The sequence below is a fragment of the Limanda limanda genome, chromosome 9 (genome assembly GCF_963576545.1).
Source record: "Limanda limanda chromosome 9, fLimLim1.1, whole genome shotgun sequence".
Lineage (NCBI taxonomy): Eukaryota > Metazoa > Chordata > Actinopteri > Pleuronectiformes > Pleuronectidae > Limanda > Limanda limanda.
In genome coordinates, this window is record NC_083644.1 from 8,603,861 (window position 1) to 8,618,520 (window position 14,660).

At 44.3% G+C, this 14,660-nt stretch overlaps 2 protein-coding genes across 2 annotated transcripts in view; one reads left to right on the plus strand and one right to left on the minus strand.

Annotated features, from left to right (window-relative positions):
• The window catches only part of hmcn1 (hemicentin 1), a 79,233-nt gene extending 71,359 nt beyond the window's left edge, over positions 1–7,874 (plus strand). Inside the window, exons 93-107 of the mRNA XM_061077931.1 lie at positions 19–189; positions 269–415; positions 711–848; positions 984–1,105; positions 1,214–1,451; positions 2,012–2,074; positions 2,158–2,277; positions 2,574–2,708; positions 2,789–2,902; positions 3,364–3,489; positions 3,619–3,747; positions 5,084–5,452; positions 5,626–5,745; positions 5,884–6,010; positions 6,949–7,874. Of these exons, the coding sequence (XP_060933914.1) occupies positions 19–189; positions 269–415; positions 711–848; positions 984–1,105; positions 1,214–1,451; positions 2,012–2,074; positions 2,158–2,277; positions 2,574–2,708; positions 2,789–2,902; positions 3,364–3,489; positions 3,619–3,747; positions 5,084–5,452; positions 5,626–5,745; positions 5,884–6,010; positions 6,949–7,315 (2,486 nt within the window). The 3' untranslated portion in view covers positions 7,316–7,874. The remainder of the gene's footprint in view (positions 1–18; positions 190–268; positions 416–710; positions 849–983; positions 1,106–1,213; positions 1,452–2,011; positions 2,075–2,157; positions 2,278–2,573; positions 2,709–2,788; positions 2,903–3,363; positions 3,490–3,618; positions 3,748–5,083; positions 5,453–5,625; positions 5,746–5,883; positions 6,011–6,948) is intronic.
• A 2,058-nt stretch (positions 7,875–9,932) lies between these two features.
• Positions 9,933–13,591, minus strand: arpc5b (actin related protein 2/3 complex, subunit 5B). The gene is made up of 4 exons (XM_061077580.1): positions 13,350–13,591; positions 11,532–11,603; positions 11,126–11,302; positions 9,933–10,822 (listed from the first exon to the last, which is right to left on the minus strand). The coding sequence occupies exons 1-4, from the start codon at positions 13,476–13,478 to the stop codon at positions 10,760–10,762; spliced, it is 441 nt and encodes a 146-aa protein (XP_060933563.1). The 5' UTR covers positions 13,479–13,591; the 3' UTR covers positions 9,933–10,759.
• Between the last annotated feature and the right edge of the window lie 1,069 nt (positions 13,592–14,660).

Sequence of the window (14,660 nt, forward strand, 5' to 3'; positions counted from 1 at the left end):
TGGTCTGTATAACCACAGTGGATGGTAACTGGAGTTCCTGGCAGCCGTGGGGAGAATGCTCGGCGTCCTGTGGAGGTGGAGAGAGAACCCGCGTCCGTCTCTGTAACAGCCCGTCGTCTAGCAACAGCGGGCGCCTGTGTCCTGGTGACTCCTCCCAGCTGTCCAAGTGTAACACGCCAGCCTGCCCAGGTAAGACACGGGTTAAAAAATACTGCATATGTGTGTGTGGGTCATTAACACTAAATGAAACCGTGTCTCTCTCTGTCAGGCGGACCCCAGACGGCACGAGGGAGCATCATAGGGAACATCAACGATATTGAGTTTGGCATCGCCATCCTGAACTCCACCATCACAGACAGCACGTCCGGGGGCAGAATCATCAAGGCCACGATTTCTAACATCCCAAGGACTTTAGGTCAGTTTCATTTCTTGATTTTGTAATTTCTGTTATCAAGCAGCGTTTTGTGATTTCCTGTCGTTGTGGTGTTGCTCGGTTTATATATTGTCATTGTTGTTGTACAGTCTTCTGAATTATTGTCGACAATGCTTTGTGAAAAAGCATTGTTATAGCCGAAGGTGGAAAAGCAGTCGCACAATGGTCTACAGGAACCTTTAGACTTGTGATACCTCCCTTTCTTGGAAGTAGTAAATCTATTCTCTTCAGTTTTTTATTAAATCTCATCTTCCACTGAAATGCCTTTATATTCAAGGTCCTGCAATGAGGAAGCTCATCTCCATCCTGAATCCTGTTTACTGGACCACGGCACAGGAAGTGGGAGGGGCCGTTAACGGCTACACGCTGACAGGAGGCGTCTTCAGGAGGGAAACACAGGTGGAGTTTGCTACAGGTACAAGTGGACGTGGGTCTGTACTTTTTAATGTAAAAAAACAGCGCTACATCGTGTATAAATACTCTGAGTGGGTCCAGTCTTTCGCCTGTTAACTGTGTGATGATGTTGAAATGTGACACATCTGGTTTCTAGGTGAGATCCTGAGGATGACCCACATCTCCAGAGGCCTGGACTCGGACGGAGCGTTGTTATTGGACATCGTAGTGAACGGACACATCTTACAGTTGCCCTCACATGCTGACATCAGCATCAAGGTACAGAAATAATCAATGTAGGTGATACGGTCTTGCGTCCGGTTTTAGGTTTGTGAATCGGTAAGAAAATGACAAAAGGCTGCCTCACGTGCACCGTGTTCTCTGCAGGACTACACAGAGGACTACATCCAGACCGGCCCGGGGCAGCTGTACGCTCTGTCCACCCGCATGTTCAGCATCGACCGGCAGAGCGTGCCCTACTCCTGGAACCACACCATCTCCTACGACGTGGCCAAGGGCAAGATGCCTTACCTGGTGGAGATGCTGCACGCCACGGCCATCGACGCTCAATACCACCCTCTGGAGGAGGTGCTGGAGTACAGCATCCAAGCGGTCATCACAAAAGGTGAGGATACTAATAATACTGTGTATTTTACCTTTTTTTTTTTTTTTTATATATTCTTTATTTTTTTTGACAGTTGTTAACAAAAACTTACATCAGCCCAAGGGCAATTTTCTTTCTTCTGCTGCTGCTGTCAACCTTTTTCAAAATTGGGTAACTTTGTACATTTTGGGAGAGGTACAGTGCGTACATGTAGACAATAATCACAGATCAGTAGAGAAACAAAAAATAAATGAATAAAAACAAGCCGAATAAAAAACAACAACATGTTAAAGGGCGAGAATGGGATAGGGCCGGTGAGGCTCGCTAAATCAAGGCAACATTACAGGGTCATTCATTCAATACTTCCACAAAGTCTGGCCTTAGGGGTTTTACATATCTCACCCATTTGCTCCATAATTGGATGAACACAGTTTTCCAAAGACGAAGGGAGAAAGTAATCCTTTCCATAACATAAATGTCATTTACTTTATCTATCCACTCCTCTGTGTATTTTACCTTTACCTTTTTGTTGTGTCACAATTCAACCTAAATGTATTGATGAAATGTTGATGTGATTCCAGGTGATCGTAGTAACCAGTGTCCTCAGGGATTCACGTTGGTGTCTGCTGGGCCCTATTGTGCAGGTAATGTCTGTTTATAAAGATTGATGATAGACGATTGAGCTGTTCCTATTATTGTGTTTTTATATATTATTCCTGTGCTGTAGATGAGAACGAGTGTGAGGTCGGGAACCCTTGTTCGCACACCTGCCACAACGCCATGGGCAGCTACTACTGCTCCTGTCCCCGAGGCCTCACCATCTCAGCTGATGGGAGGAGCTGTCAGGGTACACAACACACAACACACACACACACACAAACACACACACACACAACACACACACACACACACATTCTTGTACTTCTATCTTGGTGAGGAAAACCTTAACCATCACAACTAAATGTCAAACCCTGACCCTCACCTAAATAGAACTCTAACCCTAAAACCAGGTCTTAAAACTTTCCAAAAATGTCCTCCCTCTGTCGGGTCTTTGCTCAAAACTGTCCTCACGAATATATAAGTACAAGTACACACTTACACTCACAGTACTCATTGTCTATCCGCTGCTCTCCCCTCTCTTAGACATTGACGAGTGTTCCCTGGGCGGTAACGTGTGTCACGACGGAGAGGACTGCGAGAACACCATTGGTTCCTACCGGTGTGTCATGCGTTGTGGGCGTGGCTTCAGGAGAACAGCCGACGGTCTCAGCTGCACAGGTACGTCCACACGCTTCACTGATCACCCCGGGGGTCTTCCATGAATGTTCTTAATCCTCACGTTGTCCTATGTTGCTCAGATGTGAACGAGTGTCAGGAGTCTCACCCGTGTAACCAGCACTGTCTCAACACCATCGGCAGTTACCGCTGCGCCTGCGAACCGGGATTTCAACTCAGGAACCGACGCTGCGTTGGTGAGATTCCGGCTTCGCCTGTAATCTTCAACGTTAAAGCAACACAGTGTAACTTTTAACTGAGCAACAGCGCCCCCTGCAGTCACACATGAATACTACTGGGATCTGTGTCCTAGTTTCATAGAGAGAGAAAATCACTCTTTTGCCCAGAGCTCTGATACTGAACTGAAACATAACTGAATGGTGGATATTACCCATGATCCCTTGCTCCCTGAACCAGAAGAGCTGCTTCTGTAATAAATACATGAAATACTGTTTAGAATTATTCCTATTTGAAAAGTTGCCCCGGATACAAGCGCTGGATTTTAACTGATGTACAATTCAGCATTGCTCTTGAACTATAACACATTTAATTGATTATTATTACTGTTATGTTTTTTTAATTTGCTAGAAGAAATTACTCTGCTTTTATTTCTGCTCTTACGATCGTGCCACTTCTCTTCTCTCTCTTTTCCCCTCAGATATAAACGAGTGCAGACAGAGGGTCTGTCGTTCAGATCAACAGTGTAAGAACACACGGGGGGGCTACACCTGCATCGACCTGTGTCCCAGCGGGATGACCAAAGGTGCTAACGGGACGTGTGTAGGTGAGTAACGGTAGTGAGTTGGACAGAATCAGCTGACGGAGAAATGTGAAGCAACACAGACTCTGAGAGATTTCAGTCATGGGGTTAACACACTGAACTGTGCTGTCTGTTGTCTGTTGTCTGTTGTAGACATCGATGAGTGCAGGGATGGAACCCACCAGTGCAGATACAACCAGATCTGTGAGAACACCCGAGGCAGCTACCACTGTACGTGTCCTCGTGGCTACAGATCTCAGGGAGTGGGACGGGCCTGCGTCGGTACGTACACATTAAATGTTTGCTTTACACGTTCACCACCTCATCAATAAAGGACATAAAGAAACAGTCCCGATAAGAGACCACATTTAAATTCACCAGATCTGGAGTTTCATTGGGATTTGCACCAAATTACACTTATAAATACCAGATCAAGATTCAGGAATTATCCCCAGAATGTGAAAATGTCAAAAGAACTTCAGTTTTTCAATTATCCTGATGAAACCCCCCAAAACGAATAGACGGGGGTTCAAACATAACCTCTTTGAAAGGGAAAACTGCTTCCTTAGTTTGAATTAGCTCAGTACTGCTCACTGCACACAGTCTAATGTGTAACTGGGTTTAATTGAGGACATTCAGCGTCGGCCAGCAGTTTGAAACACTTCTGCTCTGCTCAGCTTTCTTGCTTCTGCCAGGTTCCTCCTCCTCCTCTCTCTGTGTGGGTGACTCACTCCTGCTGAAAGTCTAAAATAACCTCCTCTGCCGCCAAGTTCAGATATTAGATCCTGCTGCTGCTGCTCGCTTGCTTCCATCTTTAAAACGCTGCAACTGAAACATCTTGTTAACTCCTAACAATCAATGCCAAGGCCTTTTTCTTCATTGCAGAGATCTAATGCATGGTGTCCTACTGTCCCAGGGTTGATTCTAAGTGTCCTTGTCCACACAATCAGATAAGAGTCAGGGTGAGAGAGGACTCCGGGGGGGGGGGGACCTGAAAGAGAACGGTTCCTCCTTTCACACACGGACATAAAAAGACCAGCACCACCCCTTCACAGCTCTGTCTCTCACTCTGTTTCCTTTCTCTCTTTTCCAATATCCCCTTTACGTGTGAATCATGCTATTTCCTGGTGTTGCTTTGTAATGGCATACATTCCCCCCCGCCCCCCCCCCCCCCCCTGTGACATCATTAACCCGGGACGTTGATGTCTGTCTTTGTCAAAAAAAGCTGTTCATGTGTATTTCACATACGACCTGATGTCATTTCTTTACATGAAATGTTGAAGTTTATTTTTCTTCAAACCCTCTTTTGATATGAGATCAAATCTGTCTCTCATTCAAATTCCACCAACGTGTTGATAGTGTCGATACATTTCTGTCTCAGAGACGTGGAAATGTATTTATCGGACAGTGGGGTAATTAACCTATCCCCTTTCTCCCCCCCCTCCTCATCCTCATCCTCATCTCTCTCCTCTGTTTCCATGGCCTGCACCATATCATATCTCCTTTCATTTCCTCTCTCTCTCCCTCTCTCTATCGATTATTATTTGTGTACCTGTTCTCCTTCTCCTCTGTCACTCTGTCTTTTACCGGTGCTGGTCTTTCTTTGTGCTGAGCGCAGACATAAATGAGTGTGAGCGGCTCCCGCAGCCCTGTGCCCACCAGTGCGTCAACACCCCCGGCAGCTTCAAGTGCACCTGCCCTCCAGGGCGCCACCTGCTGGGCGACGGCAAATCCTGCGCCGGCCTGGAGCGTCTGCCCAGCTACGAGAGTTACTCGTACGGCTACCGCACGTCTCAGTCGTCCCCCGAGCGCAGCGCCTACCAGCAGCTGTACCACAACCTGGCCTCTCAGAGCTACCACTCCTACGCGGCCGCCACCAGGGGGCGCTACAGGAGCCGTAGCCGCAGAGAGACTCGTACGCAATCCGCACGGCTCGGCGCCCTGGCATGTCAGCAGGGGTTTGAGTCCAGGGGTGGACGCTGCTTAGGTAACTATGGAGGACAGGCAGGGACGAGATGAGGGAGAGACGCTTCACTACTGAGTCAGGGTTTGTCGTGAATATGAACTGGGAGCTGGAAATGGGTTTTGATCTTCTTTGTGTGTGTGTGTGTGTGTGTGTGTGTGTGTGTGTCTGTGTGTCTGTGTGTGTGTCCCCGTCAGACATCAATGAGTGCGAGGTGAGGGACGCCTGTCAACACGAGTGTGTGAACACACCTGGCAGCCACAGGTGTCTCTGTCCTACTGGTTACCGCCTCATGACCAACGGCAAAACCTGTCAAGGTGAGAAGCTCCACCCACCTCCTGACCTCCTGGAGCTGTCACACCCCCCCCCCCCCCACACACACACACACACACATGATCATTCTGAAGTTTCCTGCTCTGAAGAGTCTGTGATCATCTGTTTTCCCTAACCCACAGATATAGACGAGTGCCTGGAGCAGAACATCCAGTGCGGAGCGAACCGAATGTGCTTCAACATGAGAGGAAGTTACCAGTGCATCGACACGCCCTGTCCGCCCAACTACCTGAGGGATCAGGCCACCGGGTAACACTCCTCAGAAACATCAATCGTTTAGGAAAATAACCATTTAGACGCACGCAGGAAAGTAATCCTCCGATCTCGTCATGAGAGTCGAGTATTTCGGGATGATTTTAAGAGGATTAGTCAAATTCTTGTTCAGACTTCTACCGCCAGCAGAATTGAAAACGCTTTCATCTCTTCCACCTGTAGTGACTGAGACATTGAATCTGCAAACACTTGTTTTAGAAAATTCAATCATCTCTAGGGATGATTCCACGTAGGGAGCTGCGTCCAACCTTTACAATGAGGAGCAATAAACTGTGGAAGATGTAAAATACCTGCCTTCCCCAGAGTCTTGAGACATTATAACAATATTTATAAGTTGCCAAACCTGGTTGAGCTTTCCCTCAAGACTCTCATCTCATTAAGCAACACAGTTTTTTCAGTTTTTACAACATTCAATTTACTCGATTAAATTGAATTTCATTTATTTTTTAGGGCCTGAGCACTGACATCAAAGGTCAGATGAGGCCCTATTGAAATTGTAAGGATTATTATTATTATTCAGGCAAATTAATTGGCTTTTTGAGGGCTTTACCATGCTCACATTCTTCCCAAAATTTGCGGAAAGTTAGAAAGTGGTGAAAATTTACGTATTCTGAAGGAATTTTCAATGGGCGTCACAAAATGGCTCAACGGTGCCCCCTGAGACCCCTGGGACGTGTTCACATTGACCGATCTTCACAAAAATCGATACACAGGTGTATCATGACCAGACAAACAAAAAAGTCTTTAGGTCAATTGGAAAAACACAACAGGAAGCCTGCTATTTTGCATTTAGTGGCCATTTTGGCCATATTCCACAGATTTTGAATGATTAAACTACAGTGAACATATTCTTTTGGTTCTTTTTAAATTGGGTAAATCTTCCATCTCTAACCGAACCTCACTCTGTGGTGCAGGTTCTGTCTGAAGAACTGCCCCCCCAACGACCTGGAGTGCACGCTGAGCCCGTACGCCCTGGAGTACAAGCTGCTGTCGCTTCCCTTCGGCATCGCGGCCAATCAGGACCTGATCCGGCTGGTGGCGTACACGCAGGACGGCGTGATGCACCGCCGCACCACCTTCATCGTGGTGGACGAGGACGTCACGCTGCCCTTCGCCCTGCGGGACGAGAACCTGAAGGGGGTGCTGTTCACCACGCGGGCGCTGCGGGAGCCCCACACGTACCGCATGAAGGTCCGGGCGCTCTCCTACAGCGAGGACGGAGGCATCGAGTACCAGACCACCTTCATCGTCTACATCGCCGTCTCTGCCTACCCCTACTGAGAGCACTTTAAACCCACGAGGCACTGAGGTGCGGCGGTGGACTGCGTCCGGCGTGGTGTGAACGTGTGAGTGGGTGTGGTCGTGTGAGTGGGTGTGGTCGTGTGAGTGGGTGTGGTCGTGGACAAGAAGCCACTTGATTGAACAGACTGCAAAGAGACTCCTTGTGAGCAGCACACAGGTCTGAAGACACCAGGAAGAGGAACCAGCCACAGGATGAAGCTCAGATCTCTGTAAACCTCACTTCACTGCTCTTCAAATATTTCATATTTCGTCCCTTTCTGATTTATTTATAACATAAACAAGATTTTTTTTTTGCTCCTGGAAGCCAAACCTTCCACTTCGGGCTCAGATAGAAGGTCTCAGCCCTGATTAAGAAGAACTGTGCTTGTCTCTTATTTACATCTACCTATTAACTTATTGGGAAAGTGCTTGAACAGGAAACAGTTCCCTCGTGGAATCGCTCGCCGCAGCCGAGCCGTGAGGACGCTGCTCATCGTGAAGACGGAGAACTCCACGGTCACGTGTTCTTCAGCCTCAGGTGGCGACCCAGTGCATCAGTTAGACCCCCCCCCCCCCCCATCAATCAGTACACTGATTGTTACATCACGAGTCACGCTCCATCCAGTAGTTGATACCAAGATGTATTTTATTTTTATGACTTGTACATACGTTTTTGTTTTTTTCTCATAATGTATTGCCATACTGTACTTAATCTATCCATTTTTTTAATAAAAATGTAATAAATGAATATACACTGAAATCATGTGTGATGTGTGTCTGCAGCCGCTCAGTGTGAAAGAGCCTGAAAGAGTCCTTATAATTACACTCCTGGTTGTATCACACTTAGAATTACAATTAAGAATCAGTCTCAAACCTAGATACTCAAACCAAAGTGTAAAACTAAAGAATTAAAGTGCTATATGTTGTTGATTCTAAAATAAAACTGGTATTTTACTACAAACATTTTTTTTTACATTGCAACATTCAAGCCTTGTTTTACTTTGAGATAAAATGTATTTACATGCAAGTCAAGATGAAATAAAAGGAAAGCTTAAATCTATAATAAAATAAGCTAAAATCTCCTAATTTCCTGAAATGTGGGGTAAAAAGTTTTCATATCAAATGCTAATAATAGGATAAAAACTACCATATTCATAATTAGCCAATACTTTTTGCTTCTGCTATTATTTCTCCTGTTCCTGTTCCGTGCTGCAACCATCTACTCTCAAATCATAAATAGCTTATATTCTAATGTTTGTGAGTAATTAAAATAAAGGATTGTTATAACAGTCCCTGACGTATATTCACAATAGTCCCTGCATATAAAACACAATCAAACATCTCGACACAGTTCTGACCATTATTCATACCTTGTATTTATTTCTTGTCAAAAAAGCACAAACATAAAAAAGGACTATTGTTAATATTATTGAGTAAGGCAGTTTGTGCATCGGTGTGTTTTGCTTCTGCCTGAAGAACATGAAGCAGGAGAAGTTCTGCTTTGTGTCCTCATGTAAAACGAAACCGTTACTGCATTAGAAAACTTCTCTAACGTCTCGGTGCAAAACTCATGTCTGAATATCCACTGGTGAAAAACACTACAAGGTTTCTGAGTTTTTTTAAAAGTCGATGATTAACTTTCACGCAGTGTTTGATTGAAAATGAGCAAAAGACACCAACACAACATGTTTAGCTGAATTATTGTGTTGAGGATTTTCACATAACATCAAATGTATGAATTGTAACACACTAATTTTAAGTTCATGTGTTTCATATGAACATGGTTCTAACTCGAGCAAAGTTCATCATTTGGCAACAGACACAATCCACCTCATAAGGCAGATGACACTTTCCAGTTTTTCCTCATTATATAAAATACATGGGAATTTAAAGTATATATATCGTAACAGTATGATTTCTACTGCAAGACAATACTGGGTGTGGAGGATTTCATATCAAAATCCTACAGCGTGAAATTGAACAGATCCGATACAAAAATCACAGTAAACGTACAAAAGACGAGTATGAAACGCTCAAAACAGGATCATGCAAACAATTTCAAATCAATTAAAACTCGCTCTCTATTTAAAAAGACACCAAAATATGAATATTATTATCATCACCTCTCCTGGAAAGCAAGCATGCCATTATTTTTTAACACTAAACCTGGTATTTAATATCAGTTGAGTGGTGGTTATGGCCTCAAGGAAAAATAAAAATTCTATTAAACAAAAATGAAAATGTACAATCCTACATGATCCTTTCTGTTGAATATCATAGTAAAAACAGACCTGGAGAGTTTGCTCAGGGTGATGTCATTTTTCCTGGAAGCAGAGCAAACAGCTCCTGTGAGCAGCGGCTGAGCGTCGCACATTAACAGGATGGAGGGACCGGTGGAGTGGGATTAATAAAGAGTGGGGCTGGAGATGCATCGTGGGTAATAATCCGTAACTAGGGCAGCAGGCGGTGTGAAAGGACGGCCGGGTGGATGGATCACAACAGAGCTCCCCCTCCCCTCTGCTCCTCCCCTCCCCGGGGGAGAGGGACGACCCCTGTGAGCAAATCCACCGCCCTCCATCTTTGACTGTGCTTTTCATGACACCACCCCCCCCCCCCCCCCCCCGCTGCTGAAGTGTAACAGTGAGACGCAGCGAGAGGATTTACTGACTGAGATCAGGCTTTTTTTTTTATTATTCCATCAGGAAGGAAGGTTTTCCTGAGTGAGACGAAGCAGAAGCTGAACTCCACCCGAACACAGAAGGTGTGTTTGGGTGGAGGTCAGTGGGGGGGGAGTCGTCCCTGTGGTTGTGCTCTCATGCTGAGAGTGGAGGTGGTTTTCATATCAGTGGTTCTCAACCTTTTAGGTTTGTGATCTTAAAAACAAAGGAGGACGACTTGCGAATCCTTGTGACTTGAATATTTGTCTACTTGGAACAAAGACAGAAGTGATTCCTTGTTCTATTTGAAGTATTCTAGAGGTTGATACAGGAAATGATCCAGTAATTCACCCAAAAATTTAGATTTTTCAAAACGTAGATGATTTTTGTATATCAGGAGATTTTGGTCTCTTTCCAGCACTCTTAATCGTTTTGTGAGCCCTCAGATTTAGATCACAGCCCTCAGGTTGGGAACCACTGGTGTATGAACTGAACACATGTTACGGGACTGGAACAGACACAGAGTTTAAGAGAAGTTACCTGTAGCACCCTGTGAGGATTTACTCGGTTGTGATCATGCATAGGAAGAAACAAGAAAAACCATATTTAACACGACGTGACCCAGATCATATGATTTTCTTTTCTTTTCACTCACATTGTGTTAAAAATCAAGTTTTTCCATTTTAGCTCCTTATGCCATGTGTATTATTATTACATGAACAGTACAGTGACATGCTTCCCTTGGATCTATCGGAGATGTGGACTGAACCGATCTTCTGTTCCTCTGTTAGACAGTCTTCCTCGCTGTTAGAACCCGCACGATGCTGCCCACCCCTCCAGCTGCCAGAGCCTGGAGACACACGGGAAGAGGAGTTTTAGTTGATCTGCAGCAGCTCGTCACTTTTCAGAAAGATCATATTTTTGGCAGTAACCGCCATTATTATTCTGTGAACATCGAAAAACTGTTATAACTTTTCTTTGGCACGTTACAGTAAAATGATGGAGTCATATTCACTTCCTCCCACTATTCTGAAATAAAGCTAAAAGCTCTAACTCCGAGAGAGAGGGTTGGATTTGTGCGTCCACAAAATCAATCATCCCAAAACTCCTCAGTCCCTTCATGATTGTCTCGGACAGTGAAGTGAACGTTTACCTTCTCGTGCCACTGCAGCAGGACGGCGCTGCTGTTCTCCGACGGCCTCTCGAAGCCCTTGTAGATGTATTTCATCAGCAGGTCCACGCCGTTCTTGTCCAGAGCCTGCACCCCCTTCTCGATGTCACTGCTCTTAAAGGCAGTGAGCACCTTCAGCACCAGACCCTCAGCACGCTCCTGGAACACAGAGGGAAGAGGGGAAACCCTGAGCTGCTGTTCCAGAGAACTAGGATGATTTCTAATTAGGTGTATACGCTAACACTCTAAGCTAAACACTAACAAATGTTTAAAATCACCACAGGTCTGTTACTGTAGAAGACCTTTAAACAAAGATCAATATCTCAGATGGTTGTTTGCAGAAAATCACTTCAGAGTTTGGAAAGTTGAAGAATGAAACCACTCCCACCTTGACGTTCTGGTTCTTGGTGTTGATTGGTGGGTTCTTCAGAACGGCGAGTAAAGCCTCCGTGAGGTTTCCTGTGCAGGGTTGGGTTAAGGTTGCAAAGCAGCAAAGATCGAACCCACAACATAACCATCATATTGACTACAGGCTCAAGCTCCACCCATTAATGATGGAAGATAGAAGTTCTTATTCAGGCAAAAATAGAAGCAAGACTTTCAACAGGAACTAAAATTCGGTACAATTGGACGATTTAGACAAAAATAAAGTGAGTAACTTCCCGTCAGTCGTTTCAGTGACAGAGTTTCTCCTCTGAGACGCAGACGTTGGTCAGTAGAACACAAAAGTGAATTCGTACTAAAAGCACAAACTTGAAAGATTTCTCAAACATGTCCTGATGAAGCTCTATAGTAGTTTCCACACAACTTTAAAATGCATCTTTTTACAAACTACAAGGCCTGATGATTAGAAAAGAATGGTTTTCTTTAAATGTTCATGTTCGGAGTTTTGTATTTGTCAGACTTGACCTCAAAAAGGTGTCTGTCCTGAAATTCTCCTGCACCAAGGTGGGAGGTAACTTGTCTGATGCAATGAGGAAGTGAACACTTCCCTACCTTATAAGGCCTGTAAGTCTGACACCCTCCTCTCAGCAGCTCAACATACACTTCTCTGTAGATAAAATATCTGTGAGGACATCTGTGTGAATACTAATATGAATTTTCACTGCATGGTTTGGCACCGCTTGGGAAAGTGTCCCACCGACTTGCAGCTGCAGATCTTCTGATGAGGCCATGTTAGACGTTCCTGTGAGAATGAAGGCCAGGGGGTGACATGACCTTTGACATCAGGTCCCCAAACCTCAGAGATAGTTAACCAAACGTTACTGTCTGTTTTGTATTATAAGATCTGTTGTATTGGGACACACTGAGACACAGCTCTTACACATCAGTCAGGTGTTTCATTCAGTCCATTGACATTGGTTGGACTCTGGTCCTTAGATCCAGTCAAGGGAAATCTGAACGCTTCAGCTTCCCAAGACATTTTGGACGATTTACGATATTTTTCTGTTATTTTTTTTATCTTTAAAGACGTGTTTGCCAGTTACTTTTGGATTTGCCTGCAAAGCTGTTTACCCCTGAAACTCCAGAAGTGGTTTGTGGACTCAAACACTTCACCCACCACCTCCATCCAGGAGTATTTTTCATTTTAGTGTGAACTATACCTTTAATGCCTATGGATTTAGAATGGGATGTCACACAAGCTCATGTGGGTGGAATGTGCAGGTGTCCCAATACCTTTGTCCATTTTTAAGTTATGTGGTATTTTTCTCGTCGCCTTTGATACGTTCTATAGTTGTTGTTATACATATTAAAAAATCATTATAGGAGATCATTATGAGTACACACATAACCTGTACTTCCCTTATGTACTTATAAGATCATAAGTAATCAGAACCCACTGTACTTCCCTGTCTGAGGATGAGAAGTGAAACATCTTCAGGAAACACAAGCGACTCCAGTGGTCTGTGAAAACACTAGATTCACAGTACTACTACTCTTTGAATCAGGGTATTGTTACACAGACCGTGTACTTAAACACACATACTGTACACACACACACAGGCTGAGGAGGAGATGGGGGAGCAGAAATCCCTGGAATGTGACTGTCAGGCAGGTCCGGACAGTGACCGGCCTGCAGCAGCCTGACGCCCCTTCACACACACACGAACCTGCAGGATCCCCCCGGACCCCCAGTGTGTGTTACCAGTGTGTGTGTCTGTGTCTCTGTGTGTGTGTTTGTGTGTCGGGCACCGTGTAAAGGATATTGTCTGATGAGGGAGTCCACCTCCGCCTCGTCCGGACCCAGCTGGTTGTCTCCTCCGTCCTCCTCGTCCACGAACTTGTTCTCGTCGTACTCGTCCACGTCCACTCGCCGGAAGGCCTTCGCCGACATGTCGATTCTGAGGTGGATGTTTATTTAATATTCCAAAACCGAAATGTCTCAAATGTAAAATGAAGAAACGCGTCAGAGCTTCTGCTTCACGCGTCTGTCACTCACAGCCTCCCCGCTCTTCTTCTTCTGCTCTCCTCCGCGGCGTCTAGGTGAGGAGCTGTGGGAGCGCTGTGGCCATCCAGTGGAGAGGTCCGGAACTGCAGGTCACCGGCTGCGTCTACTCGTGTTTGCCACCAGAGGGCGATCTAACCTCATGAATACACTATGAGTGAAGATGTGGGAGAGAGAGAGAGAGAGGGAGAGAGAGAGAGAAAGAGAGAGAGAGAGGGAGAGAGAGAGAGAGAGAGAGAGACGTAATGTTTCAGAAGCATGAAAAAGACAGTTGAATCCCATTTTTATCACCATTCTTTATTTCTGCATTAACAGTCTAATTTATTTATTGATATTTGATACAAAAACAACATGCATTTAATGACATGCTGTACTATGTTTTGAGTACTTAATATCCTGCATACTTATATGTTCTGTCTACTTATATGTTTACACCATAGAGGTTTACACCAGAGATCAGAGAGTAACAGCATTTCAATCCTGTCTTTGTCCTGTACAGAGCAGAACTGACAATATAGTTGATGTTAAAAAACTAAATCACAAACTCCACATCTATGATAGAAACTGACAAGAATTGAAGATAAATATAAATTTATCAGATGCAGAAAGTGATTTTTGTGCATTTGATATTATATTTTATGTAATAAATAAAAGTCCTTTGAAAATATGTATTTACACTGAGAACAAAAAAGTCCCAATAATAGGTTTTATGTTATTAATTCAATCCTTTTATTTATTATTCAGCTCCATGTGTATTTCTTTCAAATAACCACCCATCGTGTTTCTAGTAACATGCTACTGACCCATACTCTAATGTGTTCATACATGAAACATAAAACTGAACACAATAAGAATTCTAGTATTCAAATATGAATCTGAATAATCAAATCTTTTTCACTTGCACACAATGAAACAAGTCATTCCAACATAGTGAAAACCATTTTAAAAACAAAGAACATTATTCTAAGGCGCAGGACCATTAGAAAAAGGATGAAGATTATTCCCTTCAGCTAAAGAATATTAAAAGCTATGGTCATAAACTTTTACAATAATAATTACAATCCAGGTCAT